The sequence below is a fragment of the Balaenoptera borealis genome (assembly GCF_965194805.1).
Source record: "Balaenoptera borealis genome assembly, chromosome: 21".
NCBI classification, from domain to species: Eukaryota; Metazoa; Chordata; class Mammalia; order Artiodactyla; family Balaenopteridae; genus Balaenoptera; species Balaenoptera borealis.
The window spans coordinates 24208769-24222599 of NC_138880.1; the positions used below are offsets into that span (position 1 = coordinate 24208769).

At 42.1% G+C, this 13831-nt stretch overlaps 1 protein-coding gene across 7 annotated transcripts in view; it reads left to right on the forward strand.

Moving 5' to 3' along the window:
* The window catches only part of CENPU (centromere protein U), a 77926-nt gene that overhangs the window by 14543 nt on the left and 49552 nt on the right, over window positions 1–13831 (forward strand). For 5 of the 7 annotated variants that reach the window (XM_082375323.1, XM_082375325.1, XM_082375322.1 and 2 more), the window contains exons 4-8: window positions 4170–4275; window positions 8291–8351; window positions 8795–9028; window positions 12148–12214; window positions 13410–13518. In XM_082375323.1, coding sequence (XP_082231449.1) covers window positions 4170–4275; window positions 8291–8351; window positions 8795–9028; window positions 12148–12214; window positions 13410–13518 — 577 coding nt within the window. The remainder of the gene's footprint in view (window positions 1–4169; window positions 4276–8290; window positions 8352–8794; window positions 9029–12147; window positions 12215–13409; window positions 13519–13831) is intronic. The other 2 variants (XM_082375321.1, XM_082375326.1) reach the window with 1 other exon arrangement.

Here is a 13831-nt window from a genome sequence, read left to right on the forward strand (position 1 = left end):
ACACCTCCAGTAGTCGTTCGGTAAGGGGCTTTAATTTAGGAAGGAGCGGAGGGATAATGCTTCCTTTTCTTAAACACACTGAGGCAGAGGATGCTTCAGGAGAGCTTCACCTGTGTTCCTGGGAGTGTTAGGAAGACAGGACTGGTACCTGGCTGACCAGGGGGATGTGAGTTGTCCAGATGGGACAGCTTCTGTCAGTGTGTCACTGGCCACTCTAGAGGCCAGAAATGATACAGAATGTGCCATGTGCGCCCACATCTAGAACAGCAGTAATCAGACATTTTTTGCCAGAATAAGTTTTAAGGGAATTTTGAAAACATATAACTTCTCACATATTTTTAATTTGGCATCTAATATTTCTAGTCTAATTTTTGTTAATAAAAGAAAATATTGTACATTTTATAAGGTGAAAAGTAATCCTTACCAGAATACCCCTTTTATTATGACTTGATAAAAATGTTTTAACTACTCATCTAAAAATCATAATTAAAAAAATTGAGATGTAATTCACTTGCCATAAAATTCACCCTTCTAAAGTGTACAATTCAATTCACTTTTAGTATAGTCACAAAATTGTACAACCGTCACCATTTTCTATTCCAGAACGTTTTAATCACCCCAGAAAGAAACTGCGTGCCCAGGAGTAATCACTCCCTATTCTTCTTCTCAGCCCTTGGCAACCGTAAATCTACTTCCTGTCTCTGTGGATCTGCCTATCCTGGACATTTCATTTAAATAGAATCATACACTATGTATGTGGTCATTTGTGACTTCTTTCATTTAGTGCAGTATATGCAAGGTTCATCTATGTGGTAGTATCAGTACTTCATTCCTAAAAATTTTTATAGTTCAATAATCCATTGTGTGGATAGACCTCATTTTTTTATCCATTCATCAGTTGATGTACACTTGCATTGTTTCCACTTTGTGGCCATTATGAGTTATCCTGCTGTGAACATTCATGCACCAGTTTTTTGTATGGACATGTGTTTTCATTTCTCTTGGGAATATAGTTGTCCCTCAGTATCCATGTGGGGTTGGTTCCAGGACCCCCCTTGGATACCATAGTCCGAGGATGCTAAAGTTCCTTATATAAAATGGCATAGTGGGGACTTCCCTGGTGGTCCAGTGGTTAAGACTCCACACTTCCGATGCAGGAGGTGTGGGTTTAATCCCTGGTCAGGGAACTAAGATCCCACATGGTGCGTGGTGTGGCCAGGAAAAAAACAAAAAACAAACAAACAATGGCATAGTGTTTGCATATAACCTATACACATCCTCCTGTTCGCTATCAATCATATCTGGGTTACTTGTAATACCTAATACAATAGAAATGCTATGTAAGTAGTTGCCTGTGTGCAGCAAATTCAAGTTTTGCTTTTTGGAACTCTGGAATTTTTTTTTCCCCAAATATTTTCAATCCATGGTTGGTTGAATCTGTGGATGCAGAACCCATGGATATGGAGGGCCAACTGTACACCTCAGTCATGTGGTGATTCTGCTTCAGCGTTTTGAGGAAATGTTTACATGGCAGCTGTACCACTTTGCATTCCCACCAGCTATGTATGAGGGTTCCAGTTTCTCCACATCTTCATCAACTCTTGTTATTATCTGACTTTTTGATTCTAGCCACCCTACTGGGTATAAAATGGTATCTCATTGTGTTTGTGTGGTAAAATATACATAACATAAAATGAACCATTTTAGTCATTTTGAAGTGTCTGCTTCTGTGGCGTTAAGTGTGCACATCGTTGTGCAGAGATCACCCCATCCATCCCCAGGGCTTTGTCCTGTCCCCTGAATGAAGCTCTCTGCCCATTAGCCGACGGCACCTCGCTCCCCTCTCCCTCTTCTAGCTTCCTGTTTCTATGAATTTGACCACTCATGTGAGAGGAATCGTACAGTATTTGTACTATTGTATCCTTTTTCTCATGTAGCATTATGTCTTTAAAGTTCATTCATGTTGTAGCATGTGTCAGAACTTCCTTTTTAACGGTGTGGTGTATACATTTTACATATAGACCACATTTTGTTTATCCAGTCACCTGTCAATGGACACTTGGGTTGCTTCTACCTTTTGACTATTTTGAATAATGCAGCTATGAACATAGGTGTACAGGTATCTGTCCCAGTCCTGCTTTCCCTTCTTTTGTGTATATGCCCAGAAGTGGAATTGCTGGATCATATGATAATTCTGGGTTTAATTTTTTTGAGGAACTGCAGTTGCACCATTAGCAATGCACAAGGATTCCAGTTTCTCCACATCCTCACCATTACTTGTTCTTTGTTTTTTTGATAATAGCTATTCACATGGATGTGCGGTAGTATCTCAGTGTGGTTTTGAGTTGGATTCCCCTAATGACTAATGTTGAGCATCTTTTCAGTGCGTTTATCGGCCATTTGTATGCAGGCACACCTTGGAGATGTTGCAGGTTCAGTTCCAGACCACTGCCATAAAGCAAATATTGCAATAGAGTGAGTCACGAATTCTTTGGTTTCCAGTGCGTATAAAAGTTATGTTTACACTACACTGTAATCTATTAAGTGTGCAATAGCATTATGTGTAACAAAACAATATACATTTCCTTAATTAAAAAGTACTTTATTGCTAATCATCATCTAACAGTGCAGGGTTGCCACAAGCCTTCAATTTGTAAAAAATGCAGTGTCTGCAAAGCGCAATAAAGCAAAGTGAGGAAAACGAGGTACGCCTGTATCTTCTTCGAAGAAGTGTCTGTTCACATCCTTTACTTGGGTTGAAATCAGGTTATTTATCTTTTTATTGTTGACTAGTAAGAGTACAGCTTGTGTGACTGGTTCCATATGGAGATTCAAAATTGGTCTAGTTTTCTTTTCTTTCCTTGTTATTCCCAGTAGTGAAGTAAATAAACCCCTTTGCCTCGTTGAGGCCAATACAAAGTATATTACTAACTTTAAAATTGTGCAGTTGCTATGTTCATTATATAAGCAGCTGAAACGTTTAAATCTGAGAACATTTAAATGTGTGCAGCACGCTAAAGCCTGAGCGTGAAGAGGTGGGTGCTTGGTCTCACCAGGCGCGCCTGCAGCCGTTCGCCCCGCGCTGCTGGCCTCCTCCCTGCCCCGCCACAAGCCCAGGCCGGGGCGCCGAGGCCTCGCCTGTGACCCCCTTCCCTCCCCCGCCACAAGCCCAGGCCGGGGCGCTGAGGCCTCGCCTGTGACGCCCTTCCTCAGCAGGTGGGAGCATCCTCCCGCCAAGGCCACGTGGTCTCCTCTCCTTTATCTCCATTTCTCCAGTAGCTTCATTATCCCATTATCTCCTTTATCTTCATTCCAGTTAACCTTTTTTTTTATTTTAATTTTTTTTTTAGTTTTGGCTGTGTTGGGTCTTGTTGCTGTGCGCAGGCTTTCTCTAGTTGGGGCTGCTCTTCGTTGCGGTGCACGGGCTTCTCATTGCAGTGGCTTCTCTTCTTGCGGAGCACGGGCTCTAGGCGCGCGGGCTTCAGTAGCTGTGGCTCACGGACTCTAGAGCGCAGGCTCAGTACCTGTGGCGCACGGGCCCAGTTGCTCCGCGGCATGTGGTATCTCCCCGGACCAGGGCTCAAACCCGTGTCCCCTGCATTGGCAGGCGGATTCTTAACCACTGCGCCACCAGGGAAGGCCCCATTTCAGTTAACTTTTTATGCTTAGCTCAAGGCTCTAGAGTAAAGGAGAGAGGAGGGGAAGTGCGGAAGGACTGGGGTCCCTCTGCAAAGGGCTAGTCGTCCACAGATGTCGAGCGCCCACCCTGCGCCAGGCACTCCGTGGGGTAATGGAGCTGCAGGAGTGGGGCCGGCGCTCCAGACCTCTGAGTTTATTGTTCATGCTGTGTCTCCCGGGTAGATGTGTGATGTTCCGTCAGGTGAGGAAGGAATGTCAGACCTCCTGTTTATCTTTTAGCTCATTTAAAAGTTTCCATATAACATATAAGGACAGTAAGGTTATAGCTTAACTATCCATGTATTTATTGGTGAAATGGTTTACATTTTTTCTTGTTGAGGTGTGAGATCATAAGTAGCATATGTAATTGGCTTTGATTTTGTTAGCCATTTAAACACAGGTTGCTTTATACTCCAATGTAAAGGAACAAACTTGAATACTGCTCAGACAGCCAGATTTCTGAATGCCCTTTTTAAAAACATCTTTTGTAGACCCTCCTTTACACAGCACTGCTATATATGCTGATGAGGAAGAATTCTCCAAGCACTGCGGGTCATCTCTCCCCTCAACTCCTCAAGGAAAAGAAGCAAAAAGAAGGTATGGGTGGATCTCAAGCAACTGTTTACTCATGGTTAATGGGATTTCTGAGATGTTCTTTAAGATAGAAGCGTATAAAACCAAAACTTTTTAAAGATCTTTTGAGCCAACTTACATTTTCCCTCAAGAAGACTGGGACTTGAAAAGGCAGTTTTTCAGTAATTGACATTACTTATAATAACTATAACTGACACCTGATTATCCTAGAAAACATACCAGTGAAGGTGGTTTAGCTCTGAGGTAAAACAAAGAAGGAGGGGAAAGGTTTTAGGAGCATAGAATTTTAGATGATTTTGAGAGGTCCCTTTAATTTACAAATATGCTTAATTGTCACAAAAGATATGTTTTCTAGTTCAGGGTGGGAATAGGGAAGAGAAGCTGATAATCCCGAAGGAAACGCAGTCTGTTGTAAATTTCAGCTGCGTGGTCCCTAAGCTGCATTGGTTTGAGTTTTCAGATTTATGTGGAGGCCTGAGTCAGGAAAATCTGTAAAAATGACACCACAGAGGCAACTCGAGAGCACATATAATGAAGAACTCTTCAGTAGCTGTCGTACTAACTAAAAATTATTAGCTAGAGCAAATCCTTGACTTAAGGACCTCTGTTAGGTAATAGGTCAGTTCTAGTTACTGACTATATTTTGAAAGTAACAAAACTGTATTTTTAAAACAAATATCCCACTTGGGCAGAAATCTAGATGAGGACATCTTTCTGAGGTTCTCTGCACTGGGGAAACCTTATGGTACTTGGTTATTTGGGAGACTCCAGTTTTTCTATGAGATGTTATCGGAAATTGGTAACAAAAGCCAAATATTTGGAAAACCGCACAGTTCGTTTTAAATGGTGGTGAATGTAATTTTTCAAGAAGAATTTTTGAATAGGTGACACGTTCACATGGTTTAAAAATATAAAAAGGTTAATAATAGTCTTAAAAAAAAAAATAATAGTCTTTATGTCCTCTCCACCATCACCCAGCTCCTGCATCCACTTCTTCCTTCTCCCCCACTATTAATTTCCTATATGTCTTTTCACAGTTTCTTTGTGCACATCAAAGTAAGAATACAGAGTTTTAACCTTTTCGAAAAGGCAGGATACCTTGCTGCCTGGCTTCTTCCGCTCTCTGTAGCTTGGAGAGCTTTCCGTATCAGAGCGTATGGAGCTTCCTCGAGCTTCCGTTCACAGTCGCAGGCTTTCCATAGTTCGGATCTTCCATAGTTTATTTCCCCAGTCCTGGATCGACAGGCAGTTGGGTTGTTTCCAGTCTTCTGCTGTCACCAGCAGTGCTGTAGTCAGTCAGTAACCTGGCACATATGCCGTTTCACACATGTGCCTATATTTCTGTGGGATGTATTCATAAGGGAAATCCTCAGTCAAGTGAAATATGTTAGCAATTTGCATAGTTACTGCCATGTTCCCACCAGCGTGGTATCAGACTTGGAGTTTTGCCAGTGTGATATGCTGTCTCAGTCTAGTTCTAGTTTGTATTTTTCTCATGACTGAGTTAAATAGCATCTCTTATATGTTTTATAAGTCCTTGAATTTCTTTTTGCACACTCTTTATATCCTTTTTCCAGTTTTCTAGTGTTGGTCATTTTCTTCTTGACGTCTGTGACTTCATTTAAACATGAGTGAAATTAATCCTATTTGTCATGGACAGCTCCTGGCTTTCTGTCGTGTAAGTGGATTGAGATTGTGCCATTGAGTAGGATAGGGCTACCTAGGAGATTGAGTACTGCTGTCATCGTGAGGCGATCATGAACTTGGTGTGGAGATGTCAGGGACACTGCTGTGTACTTGGGTCTGGCGCTCCCAGGAGGGGCTGAGCTGGAGTTCAGACTGCAGTGGTTTGGTACAGGAGGTGTAGGCCCAGGTGAGCACTCCCAGGGAGAGACGGTGGGCTGAGAGGAGGCGGGGACCTGGGACCACCCTGCAAGAAAACCTGGCGTCTGTCCACGTGGAGGAGAAGGAGCTTGCAAAGCAGAGAGAAGACCAGTGGCCAGAGGGGGAAGAAGGAAGCCAGGAGAGGGTTTGTTCTCGGGAGAGGCGGGGGGAGTGAGTAAGTGTGTGTCCTCGGGAGGATCAAACGCCAGTCAGGGAAAGGCTGAACACATGGGTTGGTTTAACAGGGTGGGTGTCCTTGGTAATCTTGGTTTTGGTGGTGTGATACATCCAGACAAAAAACTTTATTTGGGTAAGTTAGACCGGGCTTATATATGGATACAGAAGGAAGTCTGGGCAGAAGGGATGCACGGGGAGGGCCGCGGGTGGGGAGAGAGGGAGCGAGAGGGAGCGCGCATCAGCAGTTCCCAGGACTCACGGCGGCATCAGCAGCCAGGCCCCGGGCCTGTCCAGGGCGGTCAAGTTGTTTGTTCCCAGATCTCCTCTCCTCTTTCTGTGTCGGCGAGTCTGCTTTCACCCTCTCCTCTCCACCCTCCCCCGTATTCGTCTCGTGGCTTTAACGGCCCATAAGCGCTGACCCCAGCTCTCCCTCTTGCCCAGCCTCTCCCGAGGCCCGGCTGTCCTGCACCTCGGCCACGTTTCCCTAGATGCCCATCGGCACCTCGGGCTCAGCAAAGCCAAAACCAAGCTCCATCATTCCTCCCTCGTCTGGTGTCAACGAGCTCCTTTGGTGTTCTCTAGCTTGATGGTCCTGCTGTCACCCAGTCACCCCACAAAGCTGTCTGGGAACTGTTCCTGGTACCTTCTGTTCTCTGACCGGTCTCCTTTGTTCTGGCCTGTGACTCCCTTGAGAATCTGCTTTTCTTCTCTCCATACACCCTCCGCCTCCCTGTGGGCACGGCTCAGGCACCTGCCGCTGGTCCCTTTGTCTGTGCGATCACCACCACCCACCCCACTTCCAGTGCGTGTGTCTAGCATGGAGGCCTTGGCCCCCTCACCCCCAACCTGTAGGCGTGGTATGGGGGGCCCCTGTGTCTGTCTGGCTCCTCGGGTAAGTAGACCCTGAGGCAGAGTGAGAACTGAAGAGATTTATTAGCCGCATCAGGGAAAGTTACAGGTGGAAGAATCCGGATTGAGCAGAGATGGCCTCAGGCCGCAGCGCAGCTCTCACAGCTCTGGCCGCCCCGAGGTGGTGGGCAGCTCTGAGGGGGAGGCCGGGCAGCAGTGGCCGCCACGCGAGGGTCGCCCTGGCACAGCGGCCAAGCACAGGCTGGTCTGAGCAGGACGCCTCTGGCCGCCTCGGTGCCTCCCCTGTCCTAGCCTCTGGCTTCTTCCGTAGTGTTAGCTTCTCTTTAGCAAGACACTCGCTCTGTACTCTGATTCCCGTACAAACGGGCCAGGCTGTTTTACACCCCTGTGCTTTTATGTTTACTTTTCCCTCTTCCTTAAATCCCCTTCCCTTTGTTTCTTTGCCTGAAAAAGTGTTTTCAGAAGTCATCTCAAGTCTCATAACCATGATGTGTTTCCTGATTCCCCAGCCATTCATCCACATCCTCTGCACTCACTGTCTTCGGCCTTCCTGCTAGTCAGTGAACCCATTAAAGGAAGGCTCCTCATTTTTCAAGTAATTTTATTCCTTGTACTTGCATTTTGAGGTTGGTGTTAAATAAATGTTTGTTGTATTGAATTGAATGAAAAAAATGAAAGAACTCTCATCAGAAATTGAGGGTTATTTTTTCCTTTTCAAAGGATGAAAGAAGGTATTCCCTTTTCTATCCCCTGAGCATGGGCCTAGTGTCTGTGGATTAGTACAGATGATGGCCCGTACACCTGGGAGTGGTGACGGGGAGGAAAGAGTGGTTCTCAGACAGGACCATGAGGTACTGCAGTTATGGGACACTTAACTTGCCTGCCAGCACTAAACTGATGTGGCCTGGGTGTGGGAAGGTGTGGAGATGATCAGTAAATCTGGGAAGGTGGCAGGCCCACCCGTGACAGGTGGGAAATCTCCTTATAAATCAAGCTTGTTTTTGTGTTGGAGGAGCAGCTTTTAGAAGACATATGTCAATAAAAATGAAATGTGTGCAAGATATTGATGGTTTGTTCTTTGGTACAGTTCGGACACTTCTGACGTTGAAGCAAGTGAAAATGAGTCTGTAAAAATTAGTGCAAAAAAGGTATGTAGGCGTGTTCTCCTATCTTAAATTGTAAGATATTTCATATCCATTTAGGTTGGATGCAAATAGAGAAAATGTTCTGTAGCAACATTTTTCATAAAGAGTATATAATGTTTTAGAAGATTTTTTAATAAAAAAATGAAATATTTTTATATCTGAAGTGTTTTTCATTACAGAGATCTCAAATCTCTGTGTACCTTGTCAGTTTTCATAGTGTTCATGTAATGTGTTTAGATGGTGGTTTACAAAGGCAGAGCGATTTGTTGGGAGTGTCTGCTTGGAGCCCTTTAGTCGAGGTCCTATCTGCTAATCGTGTTGCCATCTTCTATTATGTTCAGTCTTGAAGTTTAGAGATAAGAAATGTGGACTTTATGGTTATCTAATACAGCAGGAATGATAAGCATCTGTACTTTCAAAACAGTAATGCTGTTTTCTTGACATAGCCAGGAAGAAAACTCAAGCCCATTAGTGATGAATCTGAAAGCACTGAAGAAAGTGATGTAAGAAGAAAAGTTAAACCAGCAGACAATATAAGTACACAACGTGAAGCTGTTTCAGCTACAGCATCTTCAGAACCTTCAGAGAAACCAGCTGAATCAGTCATGCTTAAAAAGGTGGGACCCCTTGGTGCCAAGCCCTCTGTTGAAAAAGAGACCCTGGAAACAGAAAGTCAACTGGTAGGAGAGTGTCTGCTATCCCCTTGGAGAGAAAAAAAGTTGATAGAAAATGTCTAGGAGGAAAACAAAGCATTTTCGTTTTTTCCTTCACTTCTTTTAAAAGATAAGTTTTATACTTTTCTTATTATAAAAATAAGTTTGTTTTAGAAAATTTGGAAGGTATGGAAAGGCAGATAAAATCACCTATAATTCCATCACCCCAAAAATAAAATAACCACCACATCTTTTGGTCTATACTCTTCAATTCTTTATTGAGCTTTTCTCACCCTAAGTGGAACCATATCCTTGTCATTAAGTATTCTACATACCATTTTAATAAATGCATGATATTTCATTCATGAACGTGCCATAGTTTAATCTCTTACTAATGAGCAATTGTAATTTTTAAAATGTAAGTGCTTTGATGATTTTCTTTTCTAGCTAAATCTTTGTGCACATCCTTGATCATTTCCTTAGAAGAAATTGCTATGATAAGATTTCTGGGTCATATGTATTCTATTTTAAGATTCTTGACGTATCAATATATAATATCTTTTAATCAAGCTTTTAATATGTCATAATATGCCAGCACCTTCATTTTGGCCCATTGAAATGGATTTCAGGCTTCTGAACTCCAGAACTGTGGGAGAAGAAATTTCTGTTGTTTAAAGCCACGAAGCTGTGGTCGTTTATTACACCAGCCACAGGAAATAAAACATCACCCAGTGACTTTTCCTTTTTAGTAGCATGCTTTTGGGTTCTAGAATTTCTAGAATTTCTTTTTTTTCCCATAGTTTCTATTTCTTGGCTGAGATTCCCGATCTGCATAATCATTAAGACCATCATTTCCTTCTTTGGACATATTTATGACAGCTGCTTTAAGGTCTTTGTTTTCTAAGTCAGGTAGAGTCAGCCCTCTGTATCTGCAGGTTCCACATCCATAGATTCAACCAACCGCTGATAGGAAATATTTCACAAAAAATTCCATAAAGTTCCAAAAAAGCAAAAGTTGAATTTGCCAGGCACCAGCAACTATTTTCATAGTATTTACATCATGTTAGATATTATAAGTAATCTAGAGATGATTTAAAGTTTATAGGAGGAGGTATGTAGGTTGCATGCAGATACTACACCATTTTATAAAAGGGACTTTGAACATCAGCGGATTTGGGTATCCATGGGGGATCCTGGAACCATCTTCCTTGGATATTGAGGGATGACTGTATCTGGGCTGTCTCAGGGTCAGCTTCTTTTGAGTACTTTTTCTGTCTTGACTATAGGTTACATTTTTTGTATAACATTTTTAACCTAATACTTTTTAATTGTATATTCCACATTGTTGATAGGTTGTTGAGATTTTGAGTTGTGTTTTCTTCTGAATGCTGACTTTCATTCTAATAGGTATCTTAATATTGGCTGATCATCTTGAACTTCTGTAGTGTGGTTTATCCTTCGTTAGGGTCAATCTGTGGAAAGCGTAAGGTGTCTTCCAAGCCTCTCTAACTCAGTGGGACTCAACCTCTGTAATAGTTTTCAGTAGCTGCATAACAAAATACCACAAATTTTGTGACTTCAAACAACATGTATTTATACCTCATAGTTTCTATAGGTCAGAAGTCCAGGCTCACCTTAGCTGGATTCCCTGCTCGGGGTCTCACAGGCTGGAGTCAAGGTGCCAGCCAGGACTGAAATCTCATCTGAGGCCCGGGGTCCCCGTCTAAGATCATGCAAGCTATTGGTAGAATTCTGATCCTTGCCGTTGTAGGCCTGAGGTTCTTGTTTTCTCTCTGGTTAAAGCGGGGTCACTCTCTGCCCTTAGGTCCTGGTCACATGGCCCTCTCACAACATGGCAGCTGACATCTTCAGAGCTAGCCAGAGAATCTCTCCAGTCTGCTGCAGTGACCTCTTATGAAACGTAACCTAATCAAGGGAGTGACCATCCCATCATATTCACAGGAGCCACCCACCCACACTCAAGGGGAGGGAATTGTCCAAGTCATTGGGGATCTTGCTTACCACACCCTCCCGTCTCTGTCTCCCTGGTGCATCTGGCCAGAGATTGGTTTTAGGCTTTGTTAGGGTGAGTCTAGGGTAAGCCTTACTCTAGAGCAGTGCTTCTCAACCCTCTTCCATTGTTGTCCTCCCTAAGAAGCCTTTTTAGACATTTTTCCTCCTAACCATCCCCCTGCAGTTAAATTTTAATATCATAAATACACTGTGTATCTGTGTATATACGAGGTACTTCGGAGGGTCACAAACCATTGTACTATCTGAGAGTTTCTGGCCTGCCCCCTTGGGAACAGTTTCACCCTGTTTGAGATTGCACGCTCTAGGGTACCGTTCTTACCCCTAAGTTGTGGTCTCTCCCCTAGCTCAGCTGGATAGACAGCTGTTAACTAGTTGTTAATGAGGTCTCTGCATTTTCTCCATCTGATCTCCCCCAGAATTTCTTGTCCGTTATTACCTGTTACGTTCTTAATGCCACGATAGCCACGTTCCAGTATGCTCTCTGTAGCCTCACGCGCATGTGGAGTAGGCGGTCGGGGGCTGTCGGGGACCCGCACCCAGACCTCTGCTCTTCTCCCTGAGCAGCTTACCGCAGGTCTCTGCCTCCCGCGGACGAGGGTTACCGCTCTCTGCTGGGACTGGGCCTGCTCCGCTGCCGTCTCAGCTGTCCCCGGCGTGCGGGAGGGCGGGCAGCCAGGGCCCACCTTCTGAGTCTCTCAGGCTTGTTTCGCCTGTTGTCCGGTGCCTGAGTGAGGGTGCCACCCCTCTCCCCGCTTTATGGCTGTTTATGGCAAGAGAGCTAGTTCAGAAGCTGTTCCTTCCTCTTAGCTTGGGGCAGAAATTGAGCTGATTCCACACATTATTATCTTAAATAATAAAAGTTCAGTTTCCTCCAAGGCACCCACTGTTACAAGCCAACTGAAAGTTTTAATTACTTTTTATCCTGAGACGGTTTTATTTTTTTCAGCATTTTCTTATATTAATTTAGATAATTTATATAATTATTAACTTAGAACGAAATGAGAATTGTAGCTAAAATATTGACAGTGTCTGATAATACTGTCTTAATTCTTGTTTGAAGAGAGACTTCTCTTAAATAAAAATCTTTGCTGTGGTTTTTTTGTTTTTTTAAGAAAACTCAGAAAAAGAAGATGTTTCGTGGCAAAAGGAAGAAACCAAGAAGTGAAGCCACAGACTTGGGTATACAATAGTGTTTTATACATAGTCAATCATTCAAGAATTTCTTTTTTAAAAATATATTTCTTAATTTGATAAAGTAGTAAATTTAAGTATATAAAATTGTTACTTTAAAAAGTTAAAAATATGTGACTTTGGAGTAAGTGATTTTCCCAACATCATGAAAAATTTCAACATACAACAAAGGAGAAAGAATTGTACAATATCTATTCATATACCCACTACCTAGATTTTACTGTCAAAATTTATTATACTTGCTTTAGCGCCTATTCATTAATCTATTTTAATTTTTCATAACAGTATATACTCTTTTCATACAACATAGTATGTACTCTTTTATAGAAGGCTTCTTTCACTCAACATAACTTTGAGATTCATCCATGTTTTTTGCATCATTTTTTTTTAACATCTTTACATCATTTTTTATTGACACAGTTTATTGAAAAATGGGAGGAAAATAAAGCATTGAAAATAAAGCATTTTCTCTCTTTCCTTCAGTTCTTTTAAAAGATAAGTTTTACATTTTCCTTATTATAAAAATGCGTATTTTAGAAAATTTCAAAGGTATGGAAAGGAAGATAAAATCACCTACAATTCCATCACCCCAAAATAACTACCAGGTTTTTTGGTCTTTACTCTTCAATTCTTTTACTGAGCTTTTCTCACACTAAGTGGGCTCAAGTCCTTGTCATTAAATATTCTACAATAATATTTTAATGAATGTATAATATTTCGTTCACAAATGTACCATAGTTTAGTTAATCTCTTATTATATTCCTACAGCTATCTGAATCAATACACTCAGTAACCTTATGTGTCCTAGAAGTGGCCTATCAGGTAGATTAAAACTATGAAAATACAGTTAACAAAGAAGATCTCAATCACCAGTAGTGTTAGATAAGAGCAGACTGTTAAAGACACAGCAAGGTAATTAAAAGGCAGCAGTGCTTTAGGCTGCTTCAGCAGAAATGGGAGAACCAAGCAGACGGCAGTTACAGGGTGAGGTACAGACAGGGGTTTGTGAGACTGACTGGGAGAGGAAGAAGTGAGCATGTCTCCTCCCGTGTGCTTCTTCAAAAGTTCTCGCTATTTTTAGCAATTTGGTGGAACTACTTTCGTTGTAGGCTTTCAGAACCATGGACCTAGAGCTAAACTGTTGATAATCTGTAGATTAAATTGACTTATCCTAATGTTGTAGATACTTCCGACTGTTTACCTATTTGGTGTTTAAAAGAAAAGAAAACCAGTGACATCATGGAGTTAGATGTCGTTTTGTCTGCATTTGAGAACATCCTCCTAGAGTATAAGTAAGTCTTTTGATATTGTGATATATGTACCTAATAAATTTCCCTTGAAATAGCACTTATACTCACGCCACAGCTTCTGATATGTAGAATTTTCATTATCACTGTTTTACATATTTTTAAACTTCCATTATGATTTTTTTCTTTAAGCCTGTGAATTATTAAGTAGTATGTTTTTGTATGTCCAAATATGTGACGTTTTAATTTATATTTTTGTATTAACCTTCCATCTTAAATAGTTACGGTCAAATTTCATGGACTGGTGATACCTATTTTTGAAATATTGAGGCTTCCTTTATGGCCTGGCACATAATCT